The sequence below is a fragment of the Amyelois transitella genome, chromosome 20 (genome assembly GCF_032362555.1).
Source record: "Amyelois transitella isolate CPQ chromosome 20, ilAmyTran1.1, whole genome shotgun sequence".
In the NCBI taxonomy this organism is placed as follows: Eukaryota; Metazoa; Arthropoda; class Insecta; order Lepidoptera; family Pyralidae; genus Amyelois; species Amyelois transitella.
Window position 1 is genome coordinate 6,936,300 of NC_083523.1, and position 20,675 is coordinate 6,956,974.

Sequence of the window (20,675 nt, forward strand, 5' to 3'; positions counted from 1 at the left end):
TTGGCGCGAAGAGCGAAGCCGCGCGGGCGTTTCCCGCGTAATTTTGACATAATTTTTTTTTAACAAACGTCAAGAGTGTTTAACTTTTTTAATTATTGTGTTTGAGGATTACAATCAGCCAGTAACATGTAAGTAGGGATAGGTCATTGACTCTCTTGTAATGTAGGTCATGCTCGCTTTGTTATGGACAATTTAACGGACCTTTATGGTTAAGCACATAAACGGCGTTTACTTTGAGTTTACTTCGCTTAATAAATTTATGCCATAGGTTTATAAATGTTTTGCTAAATGAAAATATAAAAAAAATACGTTGAATAAAGATCGTTAACTGTAAATGGGTACTAAATAAAGTAAAATTATATCTATTATTTCGAATTTTATGAGACAACATTTTGTAAAGCTTTATATAGAATCTACAATTTATCACAAAAATATAATCTCCAAAGTAAATTACAAAAAACTAGTTTTATACCTAAATTCGTAAGCGCCTCATATTTTCATCATTTATATTCAACAGGTTTTCATTTTTACATAAAAAAATATAAAGACACACGGATTCAGATTTTTATAATTTTAACATTTGTCCTTCTCAATCCGGTTTCAAGCAAACAAAGTTTTGAAGATTTGGCGTAGTAACATACCATAGAATACCTAACTATATTAAACATCGAAAAACATCAGTAATATATTTATTTTTAATTCCAGTGTGCGCAAAGTCAATATTTGAAAATGCGCCTGTTTATTTTGGGTAAGTACCTACTTATTATATGTAACATATGTAAATATTTAAGAAAAAAAATACACGTGCTAACCATTGTGTTTTTAGAATTTAGTATAACAATAATGGCGGAATTCCGAAAAATATTTTTTTTCATTTAGAAATATCTTCATCATGAGCATCTACACAGATACCTACGTTGAAGTACAGTCAACGGTATAAATACCATAGGGTCCAAGTTTATCTGCCGTTGACTGTATATCAGAAATGATCATCCTGTCATTATAAATATGAAATAAAGCTATGTAATCATGCCAAGGACATTATCACCGTGCGGTATAGTGAAGTGATGTCATTTTCTTTTTTATTTTTCTGTGCATTATTTACTTGTCGGATATTATCGGAGCATATGTAACACACATATGCTCCGATAGTTATCCGATATAGATACTCGTAGTTATCCTACGGGATCAGTACGTTTTTTCTGAAAATATGGTCCCTTATGTCGTTCTCAGAAGGTTCTGAATATGTGTTTATTTTGCAAATAGCTTAGACAGCGACTGAGGGACAAAAAGGGATATGTTCAAACTTAAATTAAATACTTAATATTATACATGCAACTACTAGGAGATACGTCCCTATATATGATGATTCCTACCCCCATAAAAAGGGCACGCGCGACGCCTTTTATTATGACGTGTTACGGGATAGCGATAGTTTTGCGCGCGATAAAAACGGCGTCGCACGTGTCATGCTACAGTGGCTGGTATACACATAACTTAAATTTATTAACCAAATAAAGTACAGAAGACCTTTTGTAGTTAGGGTAGTATTAGACATGATCGTGCATCTATTTTTGTGCATTATGTCAGCGGTTTGAGGTTCATGAGGTCACCGTACAGCTAAATTCAAAATATTTACAACAGGACGTAGTATTTGTAGACGTATTAATGATAACCATAAAGAGTTCTCACTTTCTCTCCTTTTGGCTCTGTCATTAATAATAATTAATCCAAAATGCTTCATATGTAAATCAGCCACTTCTAAATTTTGTAAATTTACAGCGCAAACAAATGAAGCGAAATTTATATTCACTTAAACATTTTGTTTGTTTGATTTCTCTTCACGCGATTACTTCAACCAATCTTCTTTAAATTTTGCGTATATTAAATAAAGTATCTGAAGAAGGACATAGGGTACCGGGTTCTCATCACGGTGAAAACTTTATAGTTCCCGTTGAATTAGCAAAAAACCGGTATTCTTTTGTAATAGTACTAAATGTGCGCGGGTGAGGCTGCGGGTAAAAGCGACTAAAATATAAAAACCCGAAATATAAGTATTCGTACATGGTTAAAATGTTGCCATACTCGGACAAAAAGGAAAGCGAACGAGGAATAAATCACAAAATTTCTACCACTCGTATTGGTTCACAGAAACCGATTTGAATTGCAAAGTTATTTGTTTACATCCGTCAGGCGAGACAAAGAAACTGAATGCTAATTTTCTGTGCGTGAGGTAAATATATGACGATTAGGTTTATTGCTTAGTTATATAAACGTTTTAAATAAATAGATATGGACGAACAAATTATGCACTAAGCGCTACACTCAACATAAGTTCGAGGCTTTTATTATGGAATACTTACTCCGCAAATGTTATTTGCAATATAACTATATTATACCTAATTCATTGTCATTCCCACATTTTCCCAGTGCAATGGCCACTTCGATTTTGGTTAAATATGAGGACTGCTATATGACAATGGTATTGGCAGTGATAAATGTTCGGCTTTGAAATCGGACGTACCTAATAGTTGGATGTAGCAGTTTTGTTGTGCGAAAGATTGCTTTCCCGAGCGGTATGCGCTAGATCGCTGGAGACGGGACGATAGCAAAACAAGGGTGATATTAAATTGCCGTATTTTTTTTATTCTTTGCTCACAAGAATTCGGATTTTTCATTTAACCATCAAACTGATATGGCCTGTGAGACTTTTTGAAAATGCTTTTGGCTTTATCTGCCCCATAAGATATAAAGACGTTACATATTATGCATATATGTATTTGTTTGAAAAAAATCATCGCTTGTTAGTCTAGTTTAAACTTTAGAGAAGTTGGGCCGATTTAAAAAGATTTATGAAAGTTTAAGCGGTGAGATTTTAACATATACCTATATTGATGATGACGGAAAATTTACTGGGTCAGTTAGTTAATTATAGAAGAAACCAATACCAGTGTCATACCTCTTTAGAGGAGTAGGCGAAGACCACATCTTTCCACTTGGTACATTACCTGTATAGTGTATACTTCTTTCGCTTCATCTACATTCGTAACTCTCTTAAACTCTCAAGCTTGTCAGTTCATGGTACTTTTCGATATGCAATAGAAAATTTGGATACAAAAAATACGACTTAACTAAGTTTCAAACTTATAATAGAAGTAGTAAGCAAGGTATTGCAAAACATTTTCGCTAAAAAGACCCAACCTTATAAGGTTTAATTGATCCATTTCTCTGCACACCGTACTAATGCACAATAGCGTAGGGTCAGCGTAGTGCATTCACCGTGCCGTGGCTTACTATAACCACGCTACAACTGGAATTCCATTTTTGAATTTCGCAAAATAATTATGTTACACAAAGACCAACCTTTTTTGATCATTTAATGTGAAAAATGTAATATTTGTTTGACTTTAAAGCAATTAAAAAATAAACTTCAATCGAGCATAAACAAATTCCCTGGCACACAAGGGTTTTCGCCGAAATATTTACTATATGTTTTTTTTATTTATAAATAACAGTGTTTCTTTAAAAAAAAACAACTTGTTATTCAATTTCAAAGAGGTCATTAGCATATTAGCAGACTACCAAAAGAGTAATATTAAAACAAGTCACTATTTAAAGTTTATGGTATCGCTGTAGCTAGCCGAAAGCCCAGATTTTGATAGTTATGACATACTAGCTTTTACTCGCAGCTTCATCTGAATTTAGCGTTACCTGCATAAGCATACAGGTTTTTTCCAAATTCCACGCGTACTATAGTTTTTACCGGGATGAAAGATACCCTATGTACTCCAGACGAGAAAAATGAACAGGATTTTTTCTGTAGATAACGCGTGAAGAGGTAACAAACAAACTCACCTTCAGATTTATAACTTTAGTTGGAATAACCAAAACCAAAGGAGGTTTTCCTTTGGTTTTGGTTATTAGAAACTTGACACAACGACATATTATGTTCAGTTTATCATTCTCAGTATTTTTTGTTGGTCCAGCCATGCGTAGTCAATATCATTAATGATTCCGTGATACTTCCGTACTTTCATATAGTTTCTCTCAACAACTTTCTTGTATATCATACGAGAATCTGAACACCTAAGTACTATAATACTTTCTATACGAGAAGTCTTCTATATGACTTGTTTGTGGTACGTTTTAGTTTTCTTGTATATTCTTATAACATAACATATAATCACGTCTATATTCCTTGCGGGGTAGACAGAGCTGATAGTTTTGAAAATACTTATATGCCACGTTCAGCTGTTTAGCTTAAAGATAGAATTGAGACTCAAATAGTGACGGGCTATTGCTAACCCATCGGCTAAAAGACAAATCTCAAGTAAAGCCTATAAGCCTATCTAAAGTATAAGCCTATCCCTAAGTCGCCTCTTACGACATCCATGGGAAAGCGATAAAGTGGTCCTATTCTTTTTTCCATTGGTGCCGGGAACCACACAGCGCCCGTATTCTTATCGTTGTAATTAACTTTTCTACATATAATCCATCTATCGAGCCTTATCGTTGTTTCTGTTAAAAAAATTAAGATTGTATAAAATCAAAGAGAGTAAAAATGTCTAATTCTCAAGAATGTTCTTCTTAAAAATAAAATTTACTTTGAGAAATATATGTATGATAAGTTATTCAATATTTACACACTTTGTAAATAGAATTAATACTAGACCTTTCAACCGTGACTTAATAACAACATCGGTGATTTACGCCGTAGGTATATACTAAAACGAATTGTGTTTATTTACAGGTTTTAAACATTAAGGTTTTAACATCTTCGTTCTTGTCATATATATACCTATATATAAACGCCTTATGTACGTATGTTTTCAATTTTCTCCAGTTGTATCGAAACAAAATATATATACTTATATCTATACTAATATTATAAAGCTGAAGAGTTTGTTTGTTTGTTTGAACGCGCTAATCTCAGGAACTACTGGTTCGAATAGAAAACTTATTTTTGTGTTTAATAGACCATTTATCGAGGAAGGCTTTAGGCTATATTACATCACGCTGCAACTATTAGGAGTGAAGAAATAATGGAAAATGTGAAAAAAAAACGGGGTAAATTATTCATCCTTGAGGGCTTCAATGATGCCCAAAAAAGCTATTCCACGCGGACGAAGTCGCGGGCACAGCTGGTACTATATACTTTGTCTTGACTGAGTTTTACAATCTGCGTGGGAAGACAAACCGATGCTTTTGAATTAATTTAACGCTACAGATACGGGGACGGTACCGTTCTTCCGGTATCGCGCTAACCCCTCTAGCGCGAGTTTTACTCGATCAAACGCATCGAGCAAGTAATCACGAAATTGTATGGAATTGCATTAGTGCCATCGCGTTACCACTAGGTGGCGCTGTTCAAATCACATACAAATTCGCGTTTACTTGCTCGACGCGTTTGATCGAGTAAACTCTCGCTAACCCCTCCGTACAGTACTGATGCCATTTTCTTGCACCTATTGTCTAGAAGTGGGCAACATTTGATACAATACAAATTCACAATAGAATAAATAAATAAATAAATATATACGGGACAAATTACACAGATTGAGTTAGCCTCGAAGTAAGTTAGAGACTTGTGTTACGAGATACTAACTCAACGATACTATATTTATAATTAATACCTATATAGATAAACATCCAAGAACCAGGCCAATCAGAAAAAGTTCTTTCCTCCTCATGCCCTGGCCGGGATTTGAACCCGGGACCTCCGGTGTCACACACAGTGCGTACTACCGCTGCGCCACAGAGGCCGTCAAAATGTTAATTCTAAAACACAAAATGTTTTTTATAAAAAATACCAACTTCATTTCTTCAATCAAATAATGGAAACACGTGCACTTAACGTACTTATAAACACAAAAAAATAATAGGACTTAAATTTAAATCTTACATACATACATATTATCACGTCTATATCCTTTGCGGGGTCTAGACAGAGTCAACAGTCTTGACTGATGGGTCCCGTTTAGCTGCTCGGCTTAATGACATTAATGATATAGCGTAAACCTTTAAGTGTCTTAATGATATCACAATTCTGCATGATAGCAATTTATTTACATATAAATAGCTGTTTAATACCATAGCATAATAGGTTTTATTTCAGTGTAAAGTAATGAGTTGATTATGATTATTTTAATTGACTAATTGTTCACATTACTTTGAGGCGATTTTTAAGACGTAGTAACGAACAAGTGATAAGCATTATAAATTCCCAAGGGTAGACGACTCCATTTGACTAACGTGTCCCTGATAACTATATTGCATTATGGTTGCACATTCCATTGCCGGAATGTGCAGGTTTCCTCACGATGTTTTCCCTCATCGTTAGAACATTGATCAGCAATCAATCTGATGAACGTACGAGTAACTTACTAACGGAGTAATCTCTTGCGGGAGGCACTGACGCGCACAATACACACAATCATACATATATGGAACTAGCGACCCGCCCCGGCTTCGCACGGGTGCAAAATTCGGAAAAAATTATACATAAAAACCTTCCTCTTGTATCACTATACCTGTTACAAAAACCCGCATCAAAATCCGTTGCGTAATTTTAAAGATTTAAGCATACCTACAGATAAACAGACTAAAATAGCGACTTTGTTTTATACTATGTAGTGATGAGATAGACTTGTTCGTGAATTCACAAGGGCAGGATTAAGGATAATATGTTATAATTGATTATACATTATCGCATTAGATTAAGTCTGTAGTGGTAGATGTAAGAAAGTTAATAAATAAATAAACTAAGAAAACAGTCATTGGTAACTACATGGCCACAGTGGGATTTGAACTTCTGCGTCGTACATTTTATTCGGGTGCCATAACCGTTTAACCACCGGCGCTGTGGTTATAAACAGTAAAAGTTATGGTTACCGTACTGAATACTGCCTTAGGCCGCCATAGCATATTGTTTGAATCGTGACCAAGATTGTCACAGATTAAAGATTTACAGTGTAATAACTTTACTTTGTCGTAAACTTTAGTGAATTATTTTATAGTACGAGTAGCTTTGATTGAGGTCAGTAATATTTATTTTTGTATTGTTAGTTAGAAAATAACTGAGATTAGTAACTTTGTGATAGAAAATCGAGGTGCGTCCATTTATTAACTTAGATAAAAAATTATTTTAGTGCCGTGTGGTTCCCGGCACCAATACAAAAAAGAATAGGACCACTTCATTTCTTTCCCATGGATGTCGTAAAAGGCGACTAAGGGATAGGCTTACAAACTTGAGATTCTTTTTTTAGGCGATGGGCTAGCAACCTGTCTCTATTCGAATCTCAATATATAATATTAAAGCCAAATAGCTGAACGTGGCCTATCAGTCCACTCAAGACCGTTGGCTCTGTCTACCCCGCAAGGGATATAGACGTCATTATATGTATGTATGCATGCATAAAAATTTACTTTAGTAGCTTCCATTCTGGCAGCAAAGAAAAAACATTAGCCAGCTGCTTCACTTCTCATATAAGAGTCAATCAAAAGAAAGGCTAATAAACTAAGGATTCTTCTTTCAGGCGATGGTCTCGCAATCTGTCACTATCTCATTTTGAATTCCACCATCAAGCTGATCGTGGCCTTTCAGTCATTTCCAGACTGTGTATATGTATGTATATTAAAACATCGGGTCCCTTTAGAATAGAACCACTCCATAGATGACGTAAAAGGCGGCTAAGGAAACGCCAATAAGCTTGGGATCTTTCTTGTAAGCGATGGGCTTAGCAACCTGTCACTATTTGAAGTTCAATTCCATCATTAGGCCAAACGGGTGAACATGGTCTTTCAGTCTTTTAAAGACTGTCTAAGCCACAAGCCATAAAGACGTGACTTTATGAATTTATGTTTATTTAGCGTACGAAGTATTTTATCCTGCGACTGTAATAAGAATCACTTAGTTCAGATAATTGTTGTAATTGCACAGAATGCCACGGCTTGCGGCGTTTCAATATGTAAGCCTGCTTTAACAAAGGGGAATAACTTACGTTCTTCGCATTTTTCTTTTACGGTATGAATGTAGGTACGTTTTTGTTTTGATTTTATAAAAAGGTAAGTTAAGTAGATTGAAAAAAATGGTCAACGTGTGATGAGCTGATTTTACTAGAGATAAAATGAAGATTCCAAGGATACTATACGCCTACATGAATATTTTAAATGTCTTGCTAATCACATCGTATTCAAATGTGGCGGTCGAGTTTACATAACATACATACATATATATAGTCACGTCTATATCCCTTGCGAGGTAGATAGAGCTAACAGTCTTGAAAAGACTGATAGGCCACGTTCAGCTTTTTGGCTTGATAATAGAATTGAGATTCAAATAGTGACAGGTGGCTAGCACATCGCCTAAAAGAAGAATCCCAAGTTTATAAGCCTATCCCGTAGTCGCTTTTTACGACATCAATAGTAAAGGTTAGGAGTGGTCCTATTCTTTTTTTTTATTAGTGTTGGGATCCACACCTTTACATAACATATCTACTTTATATGATTATGTTTTGCGCCGTGACTGTTTACTTATTTGATTTTCGTAGCGGTATTTTTTTATTTTCGTGATTTGCGTAGGCACGCACTAAATATTTCCAAGTGTGAGCCTTGCATAGCGTTTAGTTGTTAAAAAAATGTTTTTATATACTTATATGTTATTTTTTTCTGGTAAGTATTACAATTTTTAACTGTTCCACATAGAAAGAGCGTTCGAACGTTCGAACCATTTGTAGTAATTTTGGTGAAAATAAGTAACTCAGCACATGTCTACGGTTTTTCAGTTTTATATTACAATAGATTAGTTACTTAGAAGTCAATATTTAAAAAAAAATACAATTTTCACAAAGTTGGAGGTGAAAACTAAATACTTACTTAAATTCAATCACGTCTTAATCATTCATCCATTGATAGACAAAGCCAACAAACTCGAATAGCTATTGATACCTGAACGAAATCCCAATTGGGATAAGTCTGCCATTGTACATTTTCTTCTACTAAATCCAACGACTGTTTTGTATTTTGGTATATTCTTTTGTATCACTATATAGTATAAAACAAAGTCGCTATTTTAGTCTGTTTGTCTGTTATGCTTAAATCTTTAAAATTACGCAACGGATTTTGATGCGGTTTTTTGTAACAGGTAGAGTGATTCAAGAGGAAGGTTTTTATGTATATTTTTTTCCAAATTTTGCACCCATGCGAAGCCGGGGCGGCTCGCTAGTGTTTTATAAAGAGTTTACTAACAAACAAACAAGGTGTGTACTTACATAAAATATATTATAATAATGTAATCATACCAACATAGAAACATACGTAGAAATAAAAGGACATGACCGCAATCCGCATAAGGAAAAAAACAATAAATCCTCACTAATATTTTCTTGTTCGAAATTTTGACAAAAAATTATGACACAAACTCCTGGCGTTACTGACTGACTGACAAACACACAGCCTTGACCGCGAAATCCTGCAGATACCGCTAAACTATGAACGTAATGCATCGATACCGCTATACTCGAGTCGCGACCCAGATGCGATCGATCGATGTAAACAAACCAGTCTCGAACCGATTGTGCGACTGGAACTGTTAAATCGATTTGATTAATGATTAGCTATAGATAATCCGCCAGTTCCCAGTGGTTTCCCGTCTGTTTAGAAAAGGTAGAAACTTTTTTGTTGATGTCGTCGGATTAGGCATCTTTTCTTTAAATAACTGTAATTGTCCATATTTGGGGACAAAGATATATCTCTCTTTTTTATTTAATTTTTTTTTTCTTTCCTACTACAGTTATTAATGTTGTTAATTTATTTTTTTCTTCTTATAACTTTAGAGGCAATGTCTGCACAGTACTTCGTAAATTTATATCTTATATTTATATTATTTCTTGTATAATGTATATAAAATGATCTTCTTTGATATTTTTGTTTCTATTACTATTTACGTAACCGCGGGATAAACGAATTTGTCTACATTTTTTGACACTTTTTATATACGTTGGCATAACACAAAAAATATAATCCCAAGTACGCAACTATACAATAATCTTCTATCTTATATTGTTTTCAGCAAAACATTCAGTCTTTTCAAGACTGTTTGCTCTTTTTACCCCGCACGGGATGTAGACGTGGCTTAATGTATGTGTGTATGTAAATAATTGATATTCATTTCTTGTTTTTCCAGTGCTGGTATTGGCTGTCGGGTTGAGTAGCGCGCGATGGATGCGTCGCTCGAGGTCCAGCCAACCAAAAGAGACAAGCTTCGTGGGACAAGCCACTAATGCTCTGTCTACCGCTATCTTTCAGGTAATAGTAATAACTATAAAATATAATGTTAAGCTTCCTTGATGGTTTGTAAGCGAAAAATAATTTGAACTGTGTGGGCTGCTTTTCTTCCCCTGCAAAATGCAAAAGTCAAGGGAAAGGATTATAAACTTGGGATTATTCTTTAGGCATTCATTCAAATAGTCACGTCTATTTTCTTTGCGGGGTAGACAGAACCAGCAGTCTTGAAAAACTACTATAGGCCACGTTTAGCCGTTAGGCAACGGACTAGCAACCTTGCCTAGGAAGTTTGATTTTCGAGTCTTTTTAACTTTTGCGAAAATGCTGGATTTGGTGCGTCTATATTTGCAAGTAAAAGCTATTAGCATAAGACTATTGTAACATTTAATTTTCTCCGTTTCAGGGTTACATCGATGATCACAAGAATATAGCATTTTCACCCCTTGGATACTCAGCCATTCTGGCTATATTAGCTGAAGGTGCTAAGGGTGAGACTAGACAACAGCTAGTTTCAGCGCTACATCTCCCGGAAGACCAGAATCTCACAAGAAAAACTTACCGTCACATTATGGAAAGACTAAAGAATACCAACGAATATAAATATAACGCACCAGAATTGAAAAACTTCTTCTATATATACAAAAACTACACAATAAATGATGATTATAAGAAAATTCTAGAAGATTACTATTTAACTGAAGTGAGGTCTGTTGAAAGATATTATCCTGATCATTACTACGGAAATGAAGATTCTAAGGAAAAACAAGAATTCACAGTAGATATTCCTGAAAAGAAACCAGAAGCAAATAAAAATGAAGAGATTCCAGAACTCTTACCACCAGCGAAATCAGATGAGAAATTTATTTCATTTGCAATGGATGATAAGCCAGACAAAGTGGATGTTTCTCAAATAGAGTACAAACCGGCTAAAAATATCAAAGAGAAAATCAAATTAGTGAAAACTTTCCCTAAGAAGGAGGATTCTGGTGATGATGAAGAAACCATGGTAGCTGTTGAAGCAAGAAACCATGCGAGAAGTCTGAAAGTTTTGGAAGATAAACATGATATAACATCAAGCATATCTGTGAACAGTGTAGGGAAGAAATCTAATACAAGTAAGTGTTTGCTTTAAAAAGTAGTCATTCTAAATATTTCGTTTAATTAAATTGCAGTAGATTATTAAAAAGGAAAGTTATTGAAATACTATAGTTATACTTCCTCGCTATCGTTGCCATATAAGAATATTAATGGATATGTTACATGCTAGAGGACGCTCCTGTGTAAAACAAAATCCCGTTAATTCCCTTTCCCGTAGGAATTTTGGGAATACATCTTTTAGTGCACCCTTAGACTATTTTTGAATCTACATGCCAAATCTTTATACCCATTGGGTGAGGCTGAGCGGTGTCCGTCAGTCACTAACAGAAAAGTTTTATTTATATTGATATGCTCTATTATATCTGATGCTTGTCTGTTATATTTTGTGTGTTCGTAATATCTTCTTCGTTCTGGTGTTAGGCCCAGTTACATCCTCACCACACTGAAGAGGAGTCCTGGGTACGCCCTTTGTTTATGTTGGATCGGATAGTCTCCTGTCTGACCTCTGCAACCTTTGCAGCTGAATCTAATCCAAGTTGAACCATGCTAAAAGCTGCATAAGATGAATATGGCTTTCTTATTTTTATTCCTATCGTCGCCTTTTATGGAGTGCTCTTATTCTAAAGTGTTTGAAACCACACGGTCCAACGTTCATGATATATAAATTGCTTTACAACTAAATTACGTTCATACGTACATACATGAAGTCGTAGTAATTACATAACACTTGCAAAGAAAAAAACGAACATCCAAAATTAAATCCATCTCTTTCACATTCACTTCCAGCACCACACGCCAATTCCCTGATGATAATCTTCAACGGCATGTACTTCCGAGGCTCCTGGAAGCATCCCTTCGACGTCGTGGAGCCCGGCGTGTTCTACAAGTCCAGCTCGGAGAAGAAACAAGTGCCCATGATGAAGACCAGAGGAGTTTTCAAGACCGGGTTCTTGCCAGGATTGGACAGTGAAGCCATTCAGTTTCCTTACGATGTATGTCACTACGGGTTTTAGTTTCACTCTATCTTTGGAAATATTCAAGATATTTTCAGAGGTTGTCCACGTTATTGTGTTATGTCTATAAGCCACATTTTGTCTGGGCGTAGAGATTTTCCATTTATTATAATCCTGCTGGCGTTTTCATTATTGCGTTAATTTTGAATGAGAGGGGTGATTGCACGATGCGAATTTCATCTGACCTTATTGATCCTGTATAACAGAACCTAATTAATTTTGGTATATTAGGTGAAAGTAATTACGCATCTTGTGGTTCTTCCGTCGGTGTAGTGGTCTTTTAATACAATACTCTGGTTATTTATTAAGTAATGTTGTTTAAAAATATTGCAAATTATGGTTTATCTAAAGATTTAGATTAATTAATGTAGATGGAGCAAAAGAAGTTTGCAGAGATTATCTTGTGGAAAAGAAGAGAGTTTCATTGCGATATCTGTTGCTAAACTTATTATTAAAGACTTGTCCGGTTTCAGGGAGGTCGATACGCCTTATTGATTGTGACCCCACGGTCTCGTGATGGGCTCACCAGACTCGCAGCCGACCTGCCCGTGACTCCCATCGCTGAGATACAAGACAACATGCGGGAGGAAGAACTACAAGTATCTCTGCCTACCTTCTACGTGGAGACTACGACTAAACCTGTGGCCGCTCTTGCTAAGGTACATTTAGAAGTTGTAAAACATTTTTTTTACGAGAATTAATTGATTTTCATATAGATTTAGATATCAAGGTGAATGAGGATGAATGAGGTGATTTATGACCTTGACACACAAATCTTACTAGGTGTAGGGTTGAAATTCAGAAAGCTTATTAGATTCTTTCAACTTTTAAAATTACTAGTTGTAAGTCTGACGAAGACTTGTTAATTCTACATCGGCTATACTAGTTCTTACAGATTTGATCTAACAGAGTCGATGCAGCAAGAAGAAGATAATCAAATTGAAATTCATGAACTAGGTTGAATTGTCATAAGTCAATCGTGTTTGCTCTCCAAATGTTACATGAAATAAATTGTTATTTAAAGTGAAGTCACTCATTTACCAAGCATCAAGCAATAACTTATTAGAATTTTTTTAACAATTTCAGTTCGGTGTGAGCAGCATATTTAGCCGTGACGCCGAGCTGTCAGGAGTGTCTTCGACGGAAGGTCTCTTTGTCCAGGAGTTGGTGCAGCATGTCGCCGTGAGAGTGGACAATGCTGATTCTTCAGCTTCAGAAATTTCTGGTAAGGAAAACTTTGAAAGTTAAGAAAGGACCGGGTATTCAATAGATAGAGTTTAAAATATCAATTTTACTTAATTTAATTTTATTATGTTAATTATAATGGGGTAAATTCAGGCGGACCCAGAGAAATAGGTTAATTGCAAAGACCTGGGATTTCAACCACAACTAACGCCCGAAGATGACATATGAAAATTTGATAAAAAATAGACTTTTCTATTTCAGCTGCAAATCCAGCGGTAGAAGCATTAAAGAACCTTCCATTGGCACAGCTAAAACCAGTGAGGAAGTTCAGCGTAGAGAATCCCTTCATGTTCTTCATCATTGACTGTTTGGATAACCTCGTTGTAGTTAGCGGCAAGATCGTTGACCCCGAGCAGCCCACACCGTTCGAAATATAAATCTGACAAATGAAAACACTGGCCAGAAAACACGTTCCGGAGAACGTGAGATATGAAGTTTTATGTTTGACATTTTAACTTGAATTTTTTTTTAATACTGCCATCTACTATACGTATTGATAAATTTGATGATAACTTATTATGGCCTTATCAACTGTAAATATTTATAGATCATTTTACATTTTATACGGTTACTATTTGCTGTGCTAATATAATGCATAATAATGCAAAAACAAAATAATGTTTCTTCTTAAAACCAGATGCATTTGATAACGAAAAAGTACACAGCTAGTATTAAGATAGATTTAATTTAAGAATTATTTATTTTTTGAGGATGTTGTGATATGTTTAAGAATAAATTATTTATTTTAAATTTATGTGGTTTTATTTTTTCCTATTTTTTGGAATGGAAGGTAAGTTGTAATAATTTAGAGGGTAGATTATGAAAAATATCTAGTTCTGTTGATTTTAATTACAAAAACTTGTGGTTACGTCGGTTGCGCTGGTCGCAATCGTATGTAAAATAAGTAAAATCAAAGGTAAAAGTTATTTTAAGAAGTTAAGTGTTAAAGTTAAAATGGAAATAAACAAGGAAAATATGCGCAAAGGCAGGCCTATCACAAGAATACCATTGCCTGTTGAACCACTTCCGCCGTTACCCAAATATTTGATCCAATTTAAGGGAATACCAAACAAAGAGAACCATAATGAAAGACATCCATTGAAGGCGATAAACTCTGGCAAGCAGCCACAATTAACATTACCTGGTTCCAGCAAACATGTAAATTATATAAAACAACATAAGAATGTCTTGAAACTTGACACAAGATTCGTAACACTAAGATCAAAAGATGAGGTAAAAACAGGTTTTAATGTCTTCAAGGATAATAAAAGGAAAGACAGCATTGTAGTTATTAGCGATGAAGAAGATTCTGCGAAACCTTGTAAAGAAAGAAGAAAAAGTTGCGATACAGCGGCAACGCCTGCGTTTAAGTCCACTTTGGAACCATGTAGGGTAAAAAATATTAAGAGAAGTTTGAAAAGACCACATAGTAGGGAGCTGCAAGGACTGTCTCCAGTAGCTAAGGAGAAGAAAGAAGATGAAAAAGCTCGTCGTAGGTTGTATTTTACAGAGTCGATGCACGACAAACTTAAGTCACCGGACTATTGTAAGTATAATTCAAAATTTATTGATCAGTGTCAATCCGCTTACGAATGGTCGTATTTAATTTACACCTAAAATGAAAACATTACAAACTATCATGTATTTTTAATCTGTACCCACTTCTTTTGTTAAATATATGCCCTTTTCTGTACCATATATATAAAATAATACCGCTTCACCTGAAGAATGCCATATATCGTAGGAAAAATAGATATAGGATATAGACTTATATCTAAGTATAGCGAACGTTGAGAAGTTTATCAAAGAAAAATAAACTCTTATTATTCGGGAACAGGGAAGAAAGCACAGAAGAGTATTCATCAAGTCTACGTGGCTGATATATTCACGCATCTTCTGGGAGTGGAGCAAAAGGTCGAGACGCCTAGGATATCAAGCGCAATGAGAGCATGCATTATTAATTGGCTTATGAAAGTTAATGTAAGTAAAATAATTTCAATCCACTTAAATTCTTGGTAGAAATCTGTTAATATTGACCTTATTATGCCTTTGTGTATTTGTATGGATAAAAATTTGACAGAACGCATTTAATCAATTATTGTAGATCGAGGGTGAACTTCCAATGACCGTGAAAGGAGAAATGAATACGTAACATGAATAAATTATCATACATACATATTATAACGCATATATTTCTTGTGGGGGTAGATATAGCCATCAGTCTAGTAAAGACCGAAAAGCTACGTTCTGCTGTAATTCAACCCTTGATTGAAATTTGTTTATTTTGTTAGGGCGCTCATGGAAATCCAGGGACTGTCCAAACAGCCTGTTGGTATCTAGACTCCGTGCTGGCCACGGGTCAACTTCACGTGGACAAACTGCAGCTGATAGCCGCAGCGTGCTACTGGATAGCCAGCAAATTCCACGGGCCTGGTCTCCACGCGTCTAAATTAGTGAAATGTTCCAACTACGCGTTCAATACTCAAGGGCTGCTTTCTGCGGAGAAAGCGGTGTTAGAGAAATTGGTAAGAGTTATTGGACTATTTTTTGTCTACCTTGCATGATCCAGTTGCAGCCATTGTGATGCTTTGGGACTTGAAGTTATTCGGACATTTCTCTCTCCATCTCGACTGGTCTTCGTCATTATTAGATAAAATCTACCGGCTGATTCGTAAGACTACTTTTTTTTCTGTCTTTGCATTTTCTTATTGTCTTTGAATTCACAGTCGTGAAGTTACTATTTTTCACGGATAAGTATCGACTTATTATTTTAAAAAATCTTAAACAGATAGCTTTTAGTCGCAAGCAGGATTGTCGACGTAATTTTTGATGCGTCTTTAGTGTGTTTAAGTTATCACTAGACAATAACCGGATAATAGTAACAGGATATCGTTAATGCACCTAAAGTCGTGATCATGAAACACAAATTAATAACGTAGTTATATACAATCAAATGACACAGAAAATAATGGGATATAAATGCAAATATATTTTATATTCAGAACTTGGAAATAACACTCAACTACTTGTAGGTATTATGGGATCATTGGTTTTTATATCTGTTAGGTAAGGTTATTATTTCAAGTAATATGGGGGTGATTAATCGTTGTGTTATAACCCAAAACATAAAACACTCGAAAGAAAAGAATAACTAAAGTAAATCGTTGAACATTCAATCCTCTTCTCCTATAGATATGTTACCTTGACCTTATGTTTAATTTAATGTTATCCTACCAATTGCAGAAGTTCCCTCGCCAGCCCGTTATCCCTCAAGAGTTCATCGCGTACTTATCCTGGTGGTGTGACAGCCACAATCCAGGGGAGATAGAAATCGGCGCGACCTTCATCTGCATGTGTGGAGTCCTGGCTGATAAGCAGCATTGCGGGGAATTCCCTTCAGTGATCGCTGTAGCGGCTGTGCAGAACGCACTTTTGCTTCTTGGCAAAGTAGAGCTGATTCCACGCTTGGAAGATTGCCCGTTGTACGTAATTTGTAAAATATAGCTTGTTTGTCTATATAGTTTTTGTCTAGTTTAGTAGACATCGGTTTGGCGCAACAAAGTTATAATGAGGGAAATGTTGGGGATTAAACCAATGTATACAATTTAGACTTTTTTTAATGGTTTAAATAATAATTCGACGTGTATAAGGGGAATTTACTCAATGGCTGAAAATTTACCTGGTGGCATTGACAGAGACCTCGAGAAAACCCAACTTCCCAATTTGACAATCTAGAACAGATGAACCTGGCGCATATAAGTGAGGAGACCCGACCCCCAATAATAGGATAACGATTGGACAAAGAAGACTCAATGGCTGAAAATTTATACATTCATATAATCACATCTATATTTCTTGCGGGGTAGACAGAGCCAACCGTTTTGATAGACGAATAGGCCACGTTCACCTATTTGGCTTAATTTCTTGATTTGAGATTTGATAGTGACAGTATAGCATCCTGTCACTAAAAGAAAAATTTCTTAGTTGGCATTATCTGTGACAGTTCGACATCCATGGGAAAGAGATGAAGTGGAAGAGATCAGGAGATCTCTTTTCTATTGGTGCCGGGAACCACATGGTGCTGGAAATATATATGTATCAGGAGGAACGCTCCATTTTCTTTTGTTTTTTTTTTGTTTGATCACGTTTGTTCTAGGTTCAGATCTATCGAGAAGAAAGCAGAGAGTCTATCTTACACATGTTCTTTGCTACGTCGCGCCGTTCGGACCGTCGGATCAATAACATTCGAATATAAAACGCCTTATGAACACTACGGAGTACCACCTTTTTACTTCGCCCAGACAATACTTTATGCAGCCAATGGAAAGGGGCCGTTTGTACCTGAATCTTCTGACAATAAGAATATTGTTACTTAGTTGATTCGAAATTCAAATGTTTTAAATTTTATATTTATTTTGATTAACTATGTATTTTAATTTTTGTTTAACTTATTAACTTTTTTTTATTACGAGTATGTTAACTGGCTATTGATAAAATTATTGCATTAGTTTTAGAACATGACATAATTTTACTGTATTTAACTGAGATAATGTATACGGAATAATTGACTGGAATAATATGAGAACTGACTGACTTATGGTGTAGGAAGTACTGACTAATAAATTTATTAGAATTAAATGTAATCTTTTCTATAAAGTGGACATTTTAAACCTAACAGATAAACTATACGAGTATATCTAATTTCTTCGTAATTTTATGAACATTTTTTTTCTCTGTCTAGTAACTTACTTACATATAATTATTTTATTTTTTAATTGACATTTTCAATCTAAATTATGAACATATATTGGACATAATTGTAAATATGTGCCTGCCGTCATTATTTTTATTATAAGTATGAGTTCTATCTCGAATTCATGTATTAAATGTATGCAATTTATTAATATGAGATGACTAAGAATAAGTAATGTGGATAATTATAACAATAGGAAAATAAAATTGTGTCATTATGTTTTGAGCAGTTTATGTAATTTTATTTGACCTCCTTGTCTTTTTGATGCGCAAAAATAATAATAAAAGTAAAAGGTAATTACTTACTCATTACGATGGCTTATTATACCTACCTATTATTATTCCATACCTTGAAAATTTGACACATATTTTTGCTTTGGCAAATCGTTTAGTCCAATCCAATTCACCTACACACACCTTTTTTCGGATTGTTTGACCGTGCATTGTGAGTCATATAAAAAGTTTATAATGCATTACTTTCGTCACGGAATAGCGCAAAAACTCAAGTACTTGTGAAATCCAGTTATAATTTCAAGGGTACATTGATTAAATTGAAAACGTTAATCTTAGATCCTAAGATGATAGTACCTAAATGAGTATGGAAAGACGCTGGGAAAACCTACAGCGTAAAGACCAGTCGCTATCAATAACTTAAGTCGTATAGAACTTTTTCCATAAGCAATAAGAGACTTAAATGACAGGGAGCTTAAAGCTACAATTGAATGACTGGTAGGAAAAATAAGTTAAACAGTGAATAAACGTGTTTACGGTCATTCTGCCTCAGTGGTTCTGTGTTGTTAGTCGTTTTGTGGCTTTAGTGTCGTATTTATTATTGAACTTGCAAGTTTGAATATAATCGAAGACTATTTGAGATGTATCTTAGTAAGTGAATTCGTTTGTCTTTGTAATTTGTCAATGGTCAAAGTTTCTGCAAATATAGGTTTTACCATCTTCATGTGATTTCATGTGTTTGAATTTCTCGTTATAGTTGAATATTTGATCGAGTTCATCAATCTAAGAATATCTCTGTTTATAATCCATTCAAAAATATGGACAATTATCTAATCCTTTTACAAATAAATGTAAAAACATGAAGATTGCTCTATTTTGATTTGTTGATGTGACCAACAGGGTCCATGATTAAGCTTTTAACCAAATTCTGCTTTGGTTATAAACTACTTTATCGCCACTATGAACATAACGGAGAATAATACATTTAGGTATATTTTATAACAAACCTCATGTTATCTATCAAATGATTAGTCACCTAATGACGACACTTCTATTGTGTTTTATTTATGCCGTGTTTATTTATTTTCCAGTTTTATCAACACTATGTGTTGTGGCAGTTCGAACTCAAAATGTTTTGCCTTACGCAAATCCTTATCCGTATGGTCAAATAGTTAATCAAGATCAAATATATTTTTTAGACGATGCAAGACAACATGTTCTTCCTTTAGCAATAGAAAACAATGAAACGAAAAATAATGAAGATAGTTATTATCCAAATAAGAACATTGAGCAGATATCAACACAAGTTCCCAATGTTATTGCTGGTGAAGAAAGTGTTCCAAGACCAAGCATAAATTTAGAACCTCCTATATACCGCGAGTTAGCAAATGTTAACACTGACAAATTTGCTGATGTTTTAAACGAAAGGGATGCAGAACTTAATAGACAATATCCTCCAGTAATAAATGGGGGACCTTTGTCGCGACCTGTAATCAACTTCGGCTTGACTCTCGTGAAGGTGATAAATTTTCTATAATGTAAGATAGTTTTCGCTCTAGATATACTTCTCAATAAAATAAATTCCACCAAGGAGAGAGCTTCTAGTCACTTACTATTAAAAAAAAATTTATAGTATATATAAGTGCTGTTTGGTTCCCGGCGCTATTAATAAAGGAATGGCATCGGAGTGGTCCTTTTCTATTTTTTTTTTCGTTGCCGTAGATGTCGTAAAAGGTGACTAAGGTATATGTTTCTAAACTTGGAATACTTTTTTTACATGATGGACAATAAACCTGTCACTGTTTGAATCTCAATTCTATCATTGAGCCAAACAGCTAAACGTGGCCTATCCGTATTTTCAACACTGTTGGTTCTGCCTACCCTGCAAGGGATATAGACGTGATTACATGTATGTATGTAGTATACATAAGTAGTTATTGCATGCTTGTAACACCTATAATTCTGCGAAAAAAACAAACAATATTTTTTAATGTTATGATTGGTTGTTTCATCTCTTCCTGAAACTAGAGGGACCCTTTTCAACCTTTTTGT

At 34.8% G+C, this 20,675-nt stretch overlaps 2 protein-coding genes across 2 annotated transcripts in view; both read left to right on the forward strand.

Annotated features, from left to right (window-relative positions):
* The window catches only part of LOC106131607 (uncharacterized), a 24,960-nt gene continuing 4,285 nt past the window's right edge, over positions 1-20,675 (forward strand). Inside the window, exons 1-14 of the mRNA XM_060950148.1 lie at positions 1-128; positions 706-748; positions 10,184-10,305; positions 10,688-11,399; positions 12,169-12,374; positions 12,869-13,054; positions 13,482-13,620; positions 13,842-14,015; positions 14,590-15,186; positions 15,478-15,620; positions 15,932-16,165; positions 16,884-17,126; positions 17,336-17,399; positions 19,715-20,142. Coding sequence (XP_060806131.1) covers positions 730-748; positions 10,184-10,305; positions 10,688-11,399; positions 12,169-12,374; positions 12,869-13,054; positions 13,482-13,620; positions 13,842-14,015; positions 14,590-15,186; positions 15,478-15,620; positions 15,932-16,165; positions 16,884-17,126; positions 17,336-17,399; positions 19,715-20,142 — 3,267 coding nt within the window. The 5' untranslated portion in view covers positions 1-128; positions 706-729. The remainder of the gene's footprint in view (positions 129-705; positions 749-10,183; positions 10,306-10,687; positions 11,400-12,168; positions 12,375-12,868; positions 13,055-13,481; positions 13,621-13,841; positions 14,016-14,589; positions 15,187-15,477; positions 15,621-15,931; positions 16,166-16,883; positions 17,127-17,335; positions 17,400-19,714; positions 20,143-20,675) is intronic.
* Positions 14,595-18,323, forward strand: LOC106131446 (uncharacterized). The gene is made up of 5 exons (XM_013330558.2): positions 14,595-15,186; positions 15,478-15,620; positions 15,932-16,165; positions 16,884-17,122; positions 17,797-18,323. The coding sequence occupies exons 1-5, from the start codon at positions 14,595-14,597 to the stop codon at positions 18,014-18,016; spliced, it is 1,428 nt and encodes a 475-aa protein (XP_013186012.2). The 3' UTR covers positions 18,017-18,323.

Coding starts and splice junctions, on each gene's coding strand:
- LOC106131446 (XM_013330558.2), top strand. CDS start 14,595: ATGGAAATAAACAAGGAAAATATGCGCAAAGGCAGGCCTATCACAAGA. Junction 15,187..15,477: donor ACTTAAGTCACCGGACTATT/GTAAGTATAATT, acceptor ATTCGGGAACAG/GGAAGAAAGCACAGAAGAGT. Junction 15,621..15,931: donor ATTGGCTTATGAAAGTTAAT/GTAAGTAAAATA, acceptor TTATTTTGTTAG/GGCGCTCATGGAAATCCAGG.